The following is an 18,160-nucleotide window of genomic DNA, read 5'->3' as shown; positions in this document are numbered from 1 at the left end:
GGGAAAAAAAGCAGACCACGTCAACAAAAAAAAGGTTGAATCTGAAACACAATTTTATACAATATAGAGTAGGGGGTCCCTGCTTCATCTCTCTCTCAGCTAGGGGGTCCTTGGCCTGAAAACGTTAAAGACCCCTGATCTACACATCTGTTTGAATAGTTACCAAGAACACACAAGAACGTCAAGTTGTGTGTTGTGTTGTTGTGTGTTGTGTGTTGTGTTGTGTTGTTGTGTTGTTGTGTGTTGTGTGGTGATGGACTGTGAGGTCTATGATGGGGACAGGAGTTCAACAACACCAGTGTGAGTAACAAAGGCTTTAATGGTCACATTATTAAGTCACACTGACACAGAATATTAAAGGTAGGGTAAGGGATATTTTTTGGGTTAAAACAAATTCATTTCAATCATTACTATAGAGAGAGTGTTTGTTCAGTAACGGTGTTAAATAGCAGAGGGGTCTCTCCATATCACGGTCTCTCCAGCTCTTTGACACAAGTTCAGTCAGTAGAAGTATCCATTTATCAGCTTATTATGTTTTTATATAATGTTCTAATTTTGTTTCACTGATTTCTTTGAGTCATCACTTAACAAGTTCACTTGTTTAAATCTGTATCCTGTCTGAGTATCCCGAATGAAAATGCATGTTTCTGTTTATGAACCCATTAAGACCTGGAACTGTGTCATTTTTAGATTTGAGTTAAAAAGCATTATTTTACACTTTGGGCTATTCAAAAATAGCAGATATACAAGCTCGTAGCGCGGCACCGAGTGCCGCGCTACGAGCTTGTAGATCTGCTATTTTTGAAAAATCATGAAAATGTGTGCAAATCTTTGAATATAATATATTTTTAAAGCGAACATTTTTAACTCAAATCTTTGCTTCTGGGGGGTCCCTGGAGCAAAAATATTTTGATGGGGGTCCGCGGCAAAATACATATAATTTTGGGGGTCCTTGACATGGAAAAGATTGAGCACCACTGATATAGAAACATACGTTTCTCAGAAAACTGTTGAGATTTAGGAGACGTGTAGAATCGGCTTCAGGTCTCAATGGGTTAAAGAGCTGGAGAGACAGGGAGACACTATATATATATATACAGTATATAGCAATGAGCACTATCAGAATATAGAGCCATTTCACACTTATTTTAACCAAAGAAAATCACTCACCCTATACCTTTAATAACAATAATAATAATAATAGAGACATAATGGACAGTAAGACACAACGTCACAAAGCTTCACTCGTACTCCGTCTCTTTGTTGTTCTTCTGTGCTGTGAACTGTCTCCTGTTCCTCTGGACCTGGAGCTGAGGACAGACAAACAGTCTGGGTCACAAAGACGCACCGACGATGAAGCCCACGATAACCACAGATATAGAAACCTAGATACCTCATTGGCCTCTGCAGTTCATTGGAGCGACGTGCTTGGTACGGTGGCCGCCATATTTCCGGGGGGCACGGGCACTGGCCAATCACAGCGCGTTGACTACTGGCCAATCACAGCGCGTCTTTTCCAGGACTTGTCAGAATCTAGTTGTCCCGCCCCCACCTGCCTCTCATTGGCCTACTGAACGCCCCCCTTCTGTGACATACGCGGAAATTTCCAGCTGCCCCCCCAGAAGCGGAAGTGCGTCCGCCATACACACGCTTTAGAGCCAGAGGAGGCGTCTACCTTTATATGTCTATGACAATAACAAGGCTCTGCGCAAGGCAGCCATATTGGAAGAGAAACGGGGCCTCTTCCTTTTACCGTTAGCAGCTGTTACCCAATGACTTTGCCAGGTGTGTGACCCCACGTTCTGGAGATATCTGCGATTTCCCCCCCCAAAAAAATGCTTATCTACACGCTCAGCATCTAATAGGTCATATTTTAATGTCTTCATGACTAAATATATATAGCTTGGCTACGTTTGCAAACATGTCAGTGCTGAGTAGACCACGTTACATTTGTGTAACACGAGAAGAGACAATATTAATATTTGAGCATTTTGAATATCATCCGTTAAGACAAATACATTTATGGCGGCAGACAGTTTAATTGAGGACAACGCGACGCATCACTGCGTGCAGAATGTATTCTGTACAGTTCTGTAGGAAACTTTAAGCAAGCCGCAAGTGGAGCCTGCAGTAACACCACGGCCCAAGAAACCATCACGCCAGAAGCAAATGTTTGGAACGGGGGGAGTCTGGTGCAACGCTCAGGTCCTGGGCCTGGTGAGACGGAGGAGGAGCCCGGCCAGGAGGCCATCCAGTGTGCTTTTCAAGATCTGGAGTGAACTTAGCTCCTGGCTGCTGGGTAGTGAGTATAGCATATTTCTTATCTAGCAAGTTACTAGCAGTGTACTTTAAGTGCTTTGTTACTAGTGCTGTATTCTTAGCTTGTGTTAGTCTGTAGTTTCTATTTGTATTTATGTGTATTGCGGTATTAGTGTGTGTGTGTGTGTGTGTGTGTCCCTGGGGAAAAAAATAAAGAAATAAATAAAACGCCCCTTTTTGTCTTCTGCTCACTGACTGGCATGCACGGCCTGTCGGCCTCACTGTCAACGCCCCGGCCCGCGGCTTCAAACCCACAATGCAATGCCTTGTTTTCATGAGTGAATAGCGCGGGGAACGTCAGTATTCAAGTCTATTAAAAAATAACAATTATATCAAGATGTGCGCGGCAAAGAAGCCAAAAACGTACCACTTCCATGCAGAGTGGGAAGAAGACTATTTTTTCACGATGTCACATTCCAATTGCGTTTGCCTTCTATGTAACACCAGCGTCTTTGCAAAGAAAGGAAACCTGGAGAGACATTTTACAACACGCCATAAGGATTTCAACGGTGAATTCCCTCCCAAAAGTGAATTGAGAAGGAAAAGGTTGGGCGAACTGAAAGCACAATTAACCGGACAGCAGTCATATTTCACAAAGCCCACTTCAAAAGCAAAAGCAGCCACTGAAGCATCATTCCGGGTCAGTCATATGCTCATTCAAAGTAAGAAATCCTTCCAAGATGGACAGATGGTAAAAGACGCCTTCCTTGTGGCTGCAGACTCGTTATTTCGTGATTTTAAAAACCAACCTGAAATAGTATCAGTTGTCAAATCCCTTCAGTTATCCAGAAACACTGTTACACGGCGGTGTGAAATGATGGCTGATGATTTGACTCATCAACTTAAGAGGAACATTGCAAAATGTGAGTGTTTCTCGTTGCAGTTAGACGAGTCTACCGATATAAGTGATACAGCACAATTGTGTGTTTTCATTAGGATGGTATTCAAAGATATGACAGCAAAAGAGGAACTATTAACAATGCTACCAATGAAAGAACACACTTGGGGCGAGGACATTTTTCAGACATTCAAAAGCTTTGTTGACAAAAACCAGATCCCGATGTCTAAATTGGTATCAATCACCACTGATGGTGCGCCAGCGATGGTGGGGCGCAGTAATGGATTCATCGCCAAATGCAAGCAAGACGACGATTTCCCCGACTTTGTTAACTATCACTGCATAATACACCAGCAAGCACTATGTGCCAAAATGTTGAATATGAAAGAGGTGATGGATGTGTCAATGAAAGTCGCCAACTCTATCCGGGCCAGAGCACTTCAAAGACGGCTGTTCCGTGCGCAACTGGAAGAGGCTGACAGCGACCACACTGACCTATTGCTACACACCGATGTCAGATGGCTGAGTAGGGGGAAATTCTTGCAGAGATTCCGAGAGCTCCTACCAGAGATAAAAGAGTTTCTCCTTAGCGCGAAACATGCAGAATACAAACAGCTTGATGACGAGAAGTGGCTGCTAGATTTGGCATTTTTAGTTGATGTGACCAACATGTTGAATGAGCTTAACTTGGAGCTGCAAGGGAAAGACAAAACTGTGGTCGACATGATCGGCTCAGTTAATTGTTTCAAACGAAAACTAGAAAGGCTGTTATCAAAAATGCAGCGCAAGGATCTGACGAAGTTTCCAAACATAGAGTCCGAGCTGGAGAGGCAAGGAAAGGCGGCTGCGCAATTTGACAGTGCGCGCTACATAGAGCAAATAAAAAATGTGCAGTCAGACTTTAACAAACGCTTTCGAGATTTTGCCTTACTTGAGCCTATCGCTACATTCATGTGCTTCCCATTCGGAGAAGACACTGATGTTGATTCCATGGCCTCGAACATCGCAACACTGTTTAACATGAATTCATCTGCGCTGGAGAATGAGATCTTGGCACTGCAGGCTGACATACAGTTGAAATCACGGGCCCGTGATGGACAGTTTTGGAACTTACTCATGGAGGAAAAGTATCCAAACATCAGGACATGTGCAGCCTCACTCACAGCATTCTTTGGCTCAACGTATTTATGTGAATCAGCGTTTTCCCACATGAAGATAATTAAGTCCAAATACCGTTCCACCTTAACTGATGAACATTTGGAGGCCTGCTTGAGACTAGCTGTCAGCCGTGACAGTCCGGATTACGCAGCACTAACGGACTCCATTCAGTGCAAACAGTCATCTGCTTAAGGTAGGAATCTGTCCTAAATCTATTGAAATATATTGCAGTGTGGCTTGTGATGTGTGTGTGTGTGTGTGTGTGTGTGTGTGTGTGTGTGTGTGTGTGTGTGTGTGTGTGTGTGTGTGTGTGTGTGAGAGCGCATGCGGCCATCTGCGCTGGAGAAGCGCGCCTGTTAGAACCATGGATTAGAGCGCGCTCCTATTGATAGGATAGTGAGCCATGGAATGTTGCTTGTGTAGATGTGTACTTTTTGGTTTCTTAGCTTTGCTTCTTTTTGTGGTTTTCACAGGGAATTGAAGGGACAGTCAACAAGAGAGAGAGAGAGAGAAAGAGGAGGAAAGAAAAAGAGAAACTTTCTATGTGCCTGCTGGAACTACAAACTTGTAGGAATAACTTGAGTGAGAGACTGGTCACTGGTGGTAATGATGAGTCACTTGAGTAAGAGACTCAACTGAGCTGTTTTATGTTACTTGTTAAGATTGTGCAAGGCACAACTATTTTATTTTCCTGTGAACCCAAACAGTGTCATTTGGTGTTGCCATCTTATTGATGAGATAGCAAGAGACTCTGTTCTTGCAAATGAGCTGTTTTATTGTAGAACCCAAGCAGTGTTATTTGATGTTGTTTCATGGATGAGAAAGTAGAAAGAGACTCTGTTCTTACAACTGAGCTTTTTTAGGCACCTGTTGTTTCACTTGTTGCTGCATTATGCCTTCATGTGACAGTATGTATGCATTGTTATCATTTTGTGTTACATTCCATGAGTAATTTGTAACTAAGAGTAACTTTACCAAACAGTTTCTGCTTTGCAATTCAACTTCTTCCAATGTGGAGTAATTGGAATGATAAATAAATGCATTCATTGATTTTGAAACAGTCCTAATGCCTTAATGTTGTTATTTAGCTCCCATAGGTACATTTTTAAGTATGTTCATGGGATAATAATTATTTGTTGGTTGGTAAATAAAATGAATTACATTTTTTTTTTTTAAATATAATTAAATCGATAAAATCAGGCAAAAATAAGAAATAAATAACCTAATTCTAACCCTAAAACCGAAATAAAGTAACCAAAAACCACCCAAAAAACAGGGGAAAAAAAGAAAAGAAATCCATCCAAAACCGCGCAAATTTCGCGCAAACCTACATTGTCTTGGTTACAGAGCATGGTTAGTATAAAGTCTTGTGTTTGTGTTGTTTTTACTCACGGCAGAACGCACACTTGACGAGCGTCGTCAAGAGGCCTCAATAGAAATATGTTTCCTCTCAAAACGGTTCGCATTTCAAAACAAGAGTTTTTTTTTAAATCTATATTATTGGATATTTGTAACGTGATTTTATTTTGAAATGGTACTACTAGAAATAGAAGTAGCCAGGTAGCCTAGTTGAAACTACAAAGCTTCAATTATAGTAGAGAAGAGTGGTGACACCTGAAGGAAGTAAGGAAGAGCCCCACTTTCTTTCCAATATGGCCGCTGTGCAGTGCAGAAATACTCCGGTTACCGGTTAAAGTCTGGCAATCAAAATTCACTTGCGTAAAAGTACAAAAGTATTGGTATCAAAATATACTTTAAGAACCAAAAGTAAAAGTACTCATTATACAGAATGTCCCGTCTCACAAGTGTTCAAAAATCTTTTGAAAATAGCAGATCTACAAGCTCACAATTGTGAGCTTGTAGATCGGCTATTTTCAAATGGTCAAAATGTATATAGGGCTAACCCTAACACTAACCCTGAAGTTAATGTATGTTTTGTAATTAAGCAATATTACACGAGAGGGTGTGCTTTACCGTCATTATTGGCACGCCAGTGATGCGGTCAGGAACGAGGCGAAGCCGAGTTCCGCCAGCATCACTGAAGTGCCAATAATGTAAGGTAAAGCACACCCTCGAGTGTAATATTGCGATTATACAACAGTTACCAACAAAACACATCCAAATGTATTCATATTGTGGGGCAATTAATAATAAAAATGTTTCGCTATTGTCCGTTTCCCTGTAAAGAGAAGAGTTTTTGACTGAGAGACATTAAATAGTCCCTGTAGCAGTGCTTTGAGTTTGAGGCACCGTCTCATCAACACAGCTGAGCTATCAATGCTTGCGCAGTGGAATGAATTCCAGTAGGCTATATGCTCCGTCGTACGACCGTGTCACGCGGCCAAAATAACTGATCTACAAGCTGACAACGCGTCGCGATGGCGACGCGTTGTGAACTTGTAGATCGGCTATTTTGGCCGCGTGACACGGTCGTACGACGGAGCATATAGCCTACTGGACTGTTAACGAAATGGGAGTCATTTTAATTTTACTTTACACAGGAGGATATTTATAACCTTCTAACCATTGATCAACCGTAAATCCACCAAATTAACAACATAGTCCATTTTGCATAGCTGTTTGTTCTCCGGTGGCGGCGGTGGGTCAGGCTAATGTCTGTTTGTTTTCCTACCGTGGGACAGAGTGACTTCACAGCACAGCTGTGCCATAATGGTCTAATCAGGTGCGGACTGGACTGCACTGCGGAGTGATTTATTAATGTGATTAGGCCCGTGCTATGATGCTGGTTTGAAGCACGGCTAGAAAGCTATTTCAACCAATCAGATTGCTTGGTCGTAACAACCTGTTGTATAATAACTAGTAACTCAAGTTTTCAAATAATTGTAGTGGAGTAAAAGTACAATATTTGCCTCTGAGATGTAGTGGAGTAGAAGTAAAAGTATTGAAAAATGGAAATACTCCAGTAGAGCAAAGAATCCTCAAAAGTGTACTTAAGTACAGTACTTGAGTAATTGTACTTAGTTACTTTACACCACTGGTGTGTAGATCTGTACCTTGAGGTTCTATAATGACAATGTGATGTGGCGGTGGGTTTGTAGATCTGTATCGTGAGGTTCTATGATGACAATGTGATGTGGTGGTGGGTTTGTAGATCTGTACCTAGTAGTGATGCGCGGGCGGACAGTCAAGATTTCAGAGGCTTTATGCGGGCTGCGGGTGTTGCGGGTCATCAACACCACTCTCACACGCAAAAGAAAATCACATTTAAGCCTATTATTAATATTAATATTTGGATAAAACTACCACTAAAACCCATCATAATTATTTAAAGTTTTTATCATGATCTGACGATGTCAGTGTGGGTTCATTCCTGACAGCCTGGTGCTGCTGTGTCTCACAGCGCTGCAGTTATCCCACAGATCAGCCTATTCTTCGTACCATGGTGTTGCTGTGCGTTGAAAATATCAGACCTACAAGCTCACAACACGTCACAACGCGCCGCGTTGTGAGCTTGTATGTAGGGTGACCACCTTCAAACAGACCCATTGAGGGACAGACAAACCCGTTCCGCGGGACCTCCCGTGCGCGCATGCGATTTTTTTGCACGGTTCTGGGCGGGTTGGGTTCGTTTTTTTCCAGTTTCTGGTTTCTTTATTTCGGTTTTAGGGTTAAGATTAGGGTTAGGTTAGGGTTATGTTATTTAATTCTTATTTTTGCCTGATTTTACCGATTTATTATCAAAAAAAAACGTTTTTGTTTTTTTTCATATCTTTGATTTTCGGGACATTGCTCTGCATGTGCGGGACGCGGGACAGAGGGTCCAATTTCGGGACTGTCCCGCGAATTTCGGGACGGGTGGTCACCCTACTTGTATGTCTGCTATTTTCGATACGCAACAACAGCGCCATACGGCGAAGCAAAAATGAAGCTTTACACAGCTGTCCTGCATCTCCTTCTAATCAGCGCTGTGTATGGGTGGTTCGCTCGGGGGTTATGATAAACATATATTATATATATATAAGGGTCTAATGATAAACAGAACCGGGGGTCCCGAAGTGATAGAATATGAACCAAGCCGGACCCACTTGACGATAATAAAACCCGTCAAAAGCAGAACTGGTATGGGTCATGGATATTATACAAGCAGCACAGTGACTGTCTGTCTGCAATGGATAGTGTTACTGGTGAAAGTTGGTGACACACACACACACACACACACACACACACACACACACACACACACACACACACACACACACACACACACACACACACACACACACACACACACACACACACACACACACACACACACACACATTGCAGGCAACTATTAAGGCAAGTAATCAACCTCCCTCCCTTGCGCCATCATTCATGTATAACATTAACAAAACTAAACACAAGCTGTAGGTTTTGCATATTAAGGTTGGTAGATGTAAAGGCCAACACATATATTCATTTGTTTATACTGATGTGTGAACAGGCTACGGTGTCGCGCAGCAATTCACTCGCTCATGATTATCTTCTTTTTTTTTCACCGCGGGGCGGGTCGAGTCGTTGATTTATATATATCGTTTTGCGGGTTGAGGCGGGTTCGGTTCCGTGGCGGTGTAGGTCATGAAAAAACCCGACCCGTGCATCACTAGTACCTAGAGATTCTATAATGTTAACCCATTGATACCTTGAACGCATCTGTGTCACTTTAGATGTCTTTGGCCCGCGCTATGAGCTTGTAGATTTGCTATTTTTGAAAAATCGTGAAAAAATATTTTTCAGATTTTTTTCAAAAAAACATTAGGATTTAGAAAACATTTTTAAGAATCGCCTCAGGTCTCAAAGGGTTAATGTTATGTGGCAGTGGGTTTGTAGATCTGTACCTTGGCCCCCTCCAGAACGTGAGGTTCTTTATGCAGAGCGTTGTTCAGGTTCTCCTCGGTGGAGAAGGACACCCAGCAGAACCCTCTGTGGAACCCCGTCTCCTTGTCCTGGAAACACAACAACAACATGGACCGTCCGTACAATGAATGAACAGTGGTGGAAAGTAACTAAGTACATTTACTCAAGTACTGTACTAAACACATAGAGTACAGAAGTGCTGACGTCACTCGTTCATCCCCTGGTTCGTAAGGTAATGTCTCTATGGAGAATAACATTGGGTCATCTTAGAATCGTCTCATATAAGAATTGTGCTCCAAAAATAAACAAACTGTCTCTGTGATATTGTCAGGGAGGAGGTTCTGTATCGTTTATGATAGTCAGTCACTTATATTTGATACAGTCTGTTTCTGGAGAAAATTTAACTAATTCGGCAGAAGTAACATTATCGTTTTCTCACCGTCAGTTGATGCTTCATATCCATAAGAGTCAAACCGCCGCAGGGTCATTTGTTTATTTTTGGAACACAGTTCTTATTTGACGCAATATTAAAAAGGGCAAGACCACTTTGGTAGAGGTTTGGGTTGTGTAGTTACCCTGCCATGATGCAACTCCAAGCTGGACAAGAAATCAAAAATAATTGCTCCATTGATTATAAATTGATAATTCAAAATATGCTCCTCATTGACTTACATTGTACGCTGAAAAATCTCTCAAAGTCACTATTGTAGCACGTAAACGAACACAATTAAAGCTAATTCAGACAATATAGAGCATCACCAAACGCAGTGCTGTTTATTTTTTTAATAAAAATGTTAACTTCCTGCTGATTTTACTATTTGAAGATCCGGATCTACGGATCCAGTCCGGGTTTTCTTCTTAATAAAAATAGCAAAATCAACAGGAAGTTAACATTTTTATTAAAGAAAAAAAACAGTACTGGGTTTGGTGTTGTTCTATATTGTCTGAATCATGGCAAGGTAAATACACAACCCAAACCTCTACCACAGTGGTCTTGCCCTTTAAATACGTCTATGGGATTCAGAATGGGGGTGGAAAACCACGAACCAGGTAGACAAACCTAGGATTTGTAAATTACATTTAAACAAAAGAATGACGCTAGAGGGCGCTCTTCCCCAAACCTGTTTCAATGAAAAAAACTGTTTCAACACACTCAGAGGCATTATGTGCATTCCAGTGTTCAATAGAGCGTCGCAGTTCCCGCCCACTTCCAGTTGCCGTAAGTAAATACTCAATGCATTTTTCCCATTGACTTTTCCGAAAATATTTATATAAATTAATTTAAGCCTAGAATCAAGCTATCCAGGATGCTGGTGAATCATGACCATAAAACGTTTGATTCTGTGAAAAAACTTTTTTGAAAACGGCAAAACAAAGGGTATTTATTTATTAAACATAGTATATCATATCATTAAATATAAAATTTTAAAAAATCACAGAAAAAAAGGTTTTATGGTCATGATTCACCAGAATCCTGGATGGCTTGATTCTAGGCTTAAATTCATTGATATAAATATTTTTGGAAAAGTCAATGGGAAAAATGCATTGAGTATTTACTTCCGGCACCCGGATTCTGCGCAACTGCGATGCTCAATAGCTCAGTGCAGGGGTCTTCAACAGAGGGTCCGGGACCCCTAGGGAGTCCTCAGAGTTACTACAGGGGGGCCGCCAAATCTTTGTGTGATATGTTTTTTTTTTACCTTAACCACTTGAACCCTAGCATCCCTTTGTCTGAGGAGAACTTTAGCCAAAAATAGCAGATCTACAAGCTCACAACGCCTCGCGCTGCGAGGCGTTGTGAGCTTGTAGATCTGCTATTTTTGGCAAAGAGATATAGGTGTAGAGGGGAAAAAAGAGCAGACCAAGTAAACAAAAAAAGTTTAATCTGAAACACAATTTTATACAATATAGAGTAGGGGGGGTCCCTGCTTCATCTCTGTCTCAGCTAGGGGGTCCTTGGCCTGAAAAGGTTGAAGACCCGGGACCCCTGGCTCACTGGTTCCCAAACCTTTTTAGCCCGAGACCCAAAAGAGTGAAAATAGCCGATCTACAAGCTCACAGCGCGTTGATCCGCAGCACGTCGTGAGCTTGTAGATCGGCCATTTTCACTTCCGCTTAGAAGTTACAACATTCCGAATGTATAGAATTTTGATTTTGATTTTGATTTTAACCCCTAACCCTAAAAAAGGGGGATATTTACTCTAGGCCCACAAAAAAACAGTCACAACACACTTTTACACACAAATCGTGAATATATTGAATATATTGATACATATGTTTTCAAAGCAATTGTTTTAGACTAAAATCTTTGCTTCTGGGGGTCCCTGGAACAAAACATTTTGAGATGGAACGGCCAAATATATATCGGGGGTCCTTGACAGTTTGAGAACCAGTGATATGGCAACGTTAGTTTTTTCAGAAAACTGTTTAGGCTAAATAGGACAAAAACTAAATACAAATGTGCTGTCAAAATGAACACTGCCTGTCTCGCACACACACACACACACACGCACACGCACACGCACACACACACACACACACACACACACACAGTTTTGCCCTTGATAAAGTTACCATGGGAAGCAGACATCTCTTCACTTGTCCAAACTGTCCAAAGTATTCCTTCATCTCCTCTGAAAGACAACAGAAGAAGAAGAAGAAGACATCATTACATTACATTCGAGAGCACAAAGCTAAGATACTCACTTGTAGCTATGGTCCAGGGTATTTATATATAATATATAAATATTAATATAAATATGAATGAATACTCACTAGTAGCTATGGTCCAGGCAGGGTATTTATATATAATATAAATATTAATATAAATATTAATGAATACTCACAAGTAGCTATGGTCCAGGGTATTTATATATAATATATAAATATTAATATAAATATGAATGAATACTCACTAGTAGCTATGGTCCAGGCAGGGTATTTATATATAATATAAATATTAATATTAATGAATACTCACTAGTAGCTATGGTCCAGTCCAGGGTATGTATATATAATATAAATATTAATATAAATATTAATTAATACTCACTAGTAGCTATGGTCCACGGTATTTTTTATATAATATAAATATAAATATTAATATTAATATTAATGAATACTCACTAGTAGGTATAGTCCAGGGTATTTATAGGTAATATAAGTATTAATACTCACTAGTAGCTATGGTCCAGGGTATTTTAGACACAAACAGCTCAAACACCTTCTTAGTGGAACCGGTCGTCGCCATTTTGAATGTCCTTCAACAAACTCTGACCCCTTTGACGTCATCTACAACGCCGTCTTAGTCGTCACGTGACTCAGAATGAAGAGCTGCGGTTGGTTGGGTTAGGTTGGGATCCATTCACTTTGCAGTTCTCACATCCGGTCTAAAACCGGATACGGAAACGGCGTGCGTGCACTCGTCTCGTGTGAGCGTGGGACATTACCGGATACAGTAGGGCGGCCTCTAGACCAGATGTGTGCGTTGCGCGGCAGACGCAGCGCGTGTGGGAGGGAGGCGTGAAAACAGCAGATCTACAAGCTCACAGCGCGAGCTTGTAGATCTGCTGTTTTCACGCGTGGCACCGTGGAGGAGGGAGGAGCCTAGTTGTTTTCAAGATGGCGGCCCCCATGGCACAGAGAATGAGTTCAGACAAAGTAGAAATGAATGATTCATAATAATAGTAATAGAGTATAAATAATAGTAATAACAGTAATAATAGTAATAGAGTATAGATAATAGCGTGGACATGGCGGGAAGCTCGGTGGCGGGAGAAGACTTGTTCAGGAAGATGTTTAAGTTTTATAAGAGCAGGAATCCTCCTCCTGATCTCTGTCACGTGACTGACTTCTATAGAGACACACACACTGACCAGGTGTGTGTGTGTGTGTGTGTGTGTGTGTGTGTGTGTGCGTGCGTGCGTGCGTGCGTGCGTGTGTGTGTGTGTGTGTGTGCGTGCGTGCGCGCGCGTGCGTGTGTGTGTGTCAGTCGTGGAAAAGTACTCAAATGTTTTACTTAAGTAAAAGTATCAATACTGCAGTGTAGAATTACTACTGTTACAAGTAAAAGTCTGGAATTCAAAATTTACTTACTTGAGTAAAAGTACAAAAGTATTGGCATCAACATGTACTTAAAGTACCAAAAGTAAAAGTCATTTAGCAGAATGTTCCGTTTCACAAGTTATCATCATTATGTCTAAAACGTATGAAAATGTTTTGAAAATAGCAGATCTATAAGCTCACAACGTCAACGCGTCGCATCACGATTTCAAATGTCCAAAATGTATATAGGGGCTGAAGTGGTTAATGTATGTTTTGTAATAATAATCAAAATCTACAAAGTAACTATAGTAACTAAAGCGTTCAGATAATTGTAGTGGAAAATTACATTTCTGTTTTAGCCTTTAGCCTTAATAAAACAAAAGGTGGACACAGAGGAGGGCAGATATGATAAATAAACTTAATTTAATAACTTTATAGTTTAAAAAAAAAAAATGTTGGATACAGCCAATCTTGAGCTTGTAGATCTGCTATTTTCACTATTTCTGAAAACTATGAAACATTTTCAACACGGAAATTATGAATATGACGATTATGCAAACAACAACTGCGAATGTCTCAAATAATTGTGATTAGACCGTTATGTGTTAATTGTGACAGGCCCTAAATATGTGCATGTGTGCATGCGTGCGTGCGTGTTTGTATTACTATACTTGCGAGGACCAAGTATTGTAGAATTTGAAGAAATCTACATGGTGAGGACCGTTTTCCTGGTCCTCACAAGACAAATGGTTGATTTATAGTTAAAAAAATATATATTTATAGATACTTTTACAATTAGAAAAACATTCAGGTCAGGATTAGACATTTAGGCGTCTTAGAGGTTAGGTTTAGGGATTGGAATTAAGAGTTCAACATGATTTATACTTGGTTGCGCGCCAGTGTCATGCACCAAAAAAACAGCTGATCTACAAGCCCACAACGCGTCGCAGCGCGACGCGTTGTGGGCTTGTAGATCGGCTGTTTTTCGGCTTTAGGCTTACGGTTAAAAATGGCAATTATTATATTTAAATGGCATTCATAACATGGCTGTCCTAACGTGTTGATGTCCTCACAAGTATAGTAATACAAACATGTGTGTGCGTGTGCGTGTGCGTGTGCGGTGACTGACAGGTGGTTCCCGCCAATCTGGACCCTGCTGCAGTGAGCGACGTTGAGGCCAGGACAGTTGGACTGAGACCAGCCCGCGACTGGAGGGCTTTCAGTCTGAATGGATACCCAGGTTTACTACATTATACTGTTTATCACAGTGGTTCTCAAAGGTATTATATATATATATATATATATATATATATATATATATATATATATATATATATATATATATATATATACACAGGGGTGCACATAACTGGTGCGCAGGTGCGCATGCGCACCCAAAATAAAAAATGCGCACCACATCAGACGACGCGAGGCGCTTTTGCATACCAACAGCTGGGACAGGAATTTCCAAGCTTTTATTTTTTAGCAAAACTAAAAAATAAAAGCTTGGAAATCGAGGCTAGGAATTTACTTCCTGAAGCCACACTCACACAATCACTCTAAAGCACCCGTCGGCCCCATGTACAGCCATTAGGCACAGGGATAGAGGACGCATGCTGCACGTGATTGTATGACTCGCGTTGCCTCGCATCGCCTTGCATTGCCTCGCTGCGTGCACGCAGCCAGCAGCGGCTGTTAGAGGCACTCGTCACCGATGATGGACGCACCGTAATGGTGCAAAATATGCCGTGAACGTCCCAATCTGGCGGATAAAGCACAGGGCACCAACCTTGGGGGCTTTACCTAACAGTGTGAGAAAAAGAAACGGCGAAAATCGTCGGAATTTAGAAGCAGAGCGTCCTTTTTTCTATATATATATATATATATATATATATATATATATATATATATATATATATATATATATATATATATATATATATATATATATATATACTAGACCATACTATATATATATATATATATATACTATATATATATATATATATATACTAGACCATACCCGGTCGACGCATCCGTGGGGGGATATGCGCACATGATCTGGCAACCCGGGAGGCGACATTGTTTGACACATAAACGCTAATAAGAAGCTGAGATTTGATGAAATTGAAAAACGGGCTTCACAGTTAAGTTCAGATGGTAATGGTCAATGGCTGTGTGCAAAATCAGAGCAATTGCTCCAGCCACTGAGGAGAACCGGGTAGTGACACCACTACAGACAGACAGACAGACAGACAGACAGACAGACAGAGGTTACTAGAATTATAGTAGGATATATACATATATACCCAATCTGTCAATCGATGTCAAATACCCAATGTCAATAATGATAAAAACACTAGTCTTGTCAAGAGTCACATTATGGCTCCTACAGTAGTGTAGTGTATATAGTAGGCTTAAAGTGCTCACGTGGCCCAAGTATAGTGTTGATTTTGATTCAGTTTTAGTCATATTTCTGTCATCTGAAACATTTTACTAAATATAGTCTATATATATATATATATATATATATATATATATATATAATCCTCTCGTGCACATCTAGGGTGGAGGAGCTGGTTTGGGAAGATAATGCACATAAGACAGAAAACTTCCACTGTTTCTCTCAGGAAGGGACCACACACTCCAATGATGATGGTCAGGACTCACCTAATGCTTCTTTTTGTTTTTATTTTCTGCACACTACACAAGTTTGTTTGTTTGTTTGTTTGTTTGGATCGCCATTAGCTACTACCTTAGCAGCAGCTACTCTTCCTGGGGTCCACACAGAAATAACTTTCTGCGCAGAAAAAAATACATTTTATATATATATATATATATATATATATATATATATATATATATATATATAAAAACAGTGCAACATGAACTGAAGCATTCAAAATACAAACTAATTGCCTACTGTAAATGACACATTACTGTAAATGACATGTCATCATGATGTGATAAATGACGGTGATGGTATGGTAATGACACACAGACTGTTAACTCACTGATACCAGTATTTTAGGCAGAACGTCGGCAGCTTTTCCCATTCTGGCGTTGGTATCGGAACGACTCTATTAACCAGGCGTATCTCTCTCTCTCTCTCTCTCTCTCTCTCTCTCTCTCTCTCTCTCTCTCTCTGTCTGTCTGTCTGTCTGTCTGTCTGTCTGTCTGTCTGTCTGTCTGTCTGTCTGTCTGTCTGTCTGTCTGTCTGTCTGTCTGTCTGTCTGTCTGTCTGTCTGTCTGCTGTCTGTCTGTCTGTCTGTCTGTCTGTCTGTCTGTCTGTCTGTCTGTCTGTCTGTCTGTCTGTCTGTCTGTGTCTGTCTGTCTGTCTGTCTGTCTGTCTGTCTGTCTGTCTGTCTGTCTGTCTGTCTCTCTCTCTCTCTCTCTCTCTCTCTCTCTCTCTCTCTCTCTCTCTCTCTCTCTCTCTCTCTCTCTCTCTCTCTCTCTCTCTCTCTCTCTCTCTCTCTCTCTCTCTCTCTCTCTCTCTCTCTCTCTCTCTCTCTCTCTCTCTCTCTCTCTCTCTCTCTCTCTCTCTCTCTCTCTCTCTCTCTCTCTCTCTCTCTCTCTCTCTCTCTCTCTCTCTCTCTCTCTCTCTCTCTCTCTCTCTCTCTCTCTCTCTCTCTCTCTCTCTCTCTCTCTCTCTCTCTCTCTCTCTCTCTCTCTCTCTCTCTCTCTCTCTCTCTCTCTCTCTCTCTCTCTCTCCCTCCAGGGTTCATCTTCATCTCCAACCCGTTCTTTCCAGAGGCTCATGTGTGGTGGACGCGTCAGTGTCTGAAGACGTACCCTCAGAAACCCAACGTGTGCAACCTGGACATGCACATGCCCCCCGCCCACACACACGACCTCTGGGGCCAGAGCGCCCACGCCATGCGGTGAGTTCACATGCCCCCCCGGCCCCCGCCCACACACACACGACCTCTGGGACCAGAGCGCCCGCGCCATGCGGTGAGTTCTGGGAGAGAAATAAGCAAACCAGGTCTATGAAAACGAGCCCAAAAGGAAGCGACTATGCTTAGGCAGTGTGGATTTCGTCGACTACAAACTATGACGAAAAATGTCCGTCGACTATACCTTTTTTCACTGACGAAAACGTCATAATAAAACGATAAAAACTAAAGCTGTGATGACTAAAACTAAGACTAAATGTGTATTGACAGTTTCGTCAACAAATAAAAACTAGACTAAAATGTTAGTGAGGGATCTAGTGGAGAAGAGATCCAGTAGAACTAAAAGACAAGTCACTTTATGTTTGGTTGCGCACGGGTGTTGCGCTCTGAAAATAGCCGATCTACAAGCTCACAACGCGTCGCGCTGCGACGCGTTGTGAGCTTGTAGATCGGCTATTTTCAGCATGCAACCAAGTGTAAAGTCAGCCATTACGATGCCATCAAGGCAGGCACCGCCAACACACATTTTAGTCGAATAAATCAGCGGTAGATTTAATCGACTATAACCTTATGATAAACTAGACTAACAGTAAAATGTTTCAGATGACAGAAATATGACTAAAACTAAATGGAATTTGATTCAAAAGACTATGACTAAAACTGAATCAAAATCAACACTATACGTAGGCCACGTGAGCACTTTAAGCCTACTATATACACTACACTACTGTAGGAGCCATAATGTGACTCTTGACAAGACTAGTGTTTTATCATTATTATTGACATTGGGTATTTGACATCGATTGACAGATTGGGCACTGCACTGGTTGTAGGGGGTGGGCGTGATCACAGGAGCTTAGCTCCTCGCTGCCTTTTTTTTTTAAATAACTACTAAACTGTACGTCATCGGCTATTTGAAAATAGCCGATCCACAAGCTTGTAGATCTGCTATTTGCAAAACAATACAATTTGGAATATTTGGAATATTTTTGAAACATTCCAACAACACAAATCTGGTACGGGGCTCCCTGGCACAAAACATTTTCAG

General features: G+C 41.2%; 2 protein-coding genes across 3 annotated transcripts in view; one reads left to right on the top strand and one right to left on the bottom strand.

The window, feature by feature from the left end:
• Positions 1 to 299: 299 nt before the first annotated feature.
• On the bottom strand, positions 300 to 12,443 carry slirp (SRA stem-loop interacting RNA binding protein). Its single transcript, XM_084044966.1, has 4 exons — positions 12,350 to 12,443; positions 11,747 to 11,805; positions 9,154 to 9,261; positions 300 to 1,310 (listed from the first exon to the last, which is right to left on the bottom strand). The coding sequence occupies exons 1-4, from the start codon at positions 12,420 to 12,422 to the stop codon at positions 1,242 to 1,244; spliced, it is 309 nt and encodes a 102-aa protein (XP_083901092.1). The 5' UTR covers positions 12,423 to 12,443; the 3' UTR covers positions 300 to 1,241.
• Positions 12,444 to 12,803: 360 nt separating this feature from the next.
• alkbh1 (alkB homolog 1, histone H2A dioxygenase) overlaps positions 12,804 to 18,160 on the top strand; it is a 29,108-nt gene continuing 23,751 nt past the window's right edge. For both annotated transcript variants that reach the window (XM_084045162.1, XM_084045161.1), the window contains exons 1-3: positions 12,804 to 13,050; positions 14,348 to 14,456; positions 16,935 to 17,097. In XM_084045162.1, the coding sequence (XP_083901288.1) occupies positions 12,925 to 13,050; positions 14,348 to 14,456; positions 16,935 to 17,097 (398 nt within the window). In that variant the 5' untranslated portion in view covers positions 12,804 to 12,924. The remainder of the gene's footprint in view (positions 13,051 to 14,347; positions 14,457 to 16,934; positions 17,098 to 18,160) is intronic.

This window comes from Gymnoscopelus microlampas, assembly GCF_963454915.1.
Source record: "Gymnoscopelus microlampas genome assembly, chromosome: 20".
NCBI classification, from domain to species: Eukaryota; Metazoa; Chordata; class Actinopteri; order Myctophiformes; family Myctophidae; genus Gymnoscopelus; species Gymnoscopelus microlampas.
Note: the sequence above shows the minus strand (reverse complement) of the source record. Positions and strands in the feature narration are given on the sequence as shown.

Excerpts from the sequence above, each read along its gene's own strand:
- slirp (XM_084044966.1), bottom strand. The coding sequence starts at position 12,422 with ATGGCGACGACCGGTTCCACTAAGAAGGTGTTTGAGCTGTTTGTGTCT. Across the intron at positions 9,262-11,746 it reads AGAGATGTCTGCTTCCCATG|GACAAGGAGACGGGGTTCCA; the intron begins GTAACTTTATCA and ends TTGTGTTTCCAG. Across the intron at positions 1,311-9,153 it reads ACGTTCTGGAGGGGGCCAAG|CTCCAGGTCCAGAGGAACAG; the intron begins GTACAGATCTAC and ends GTCTGTCCTCAG.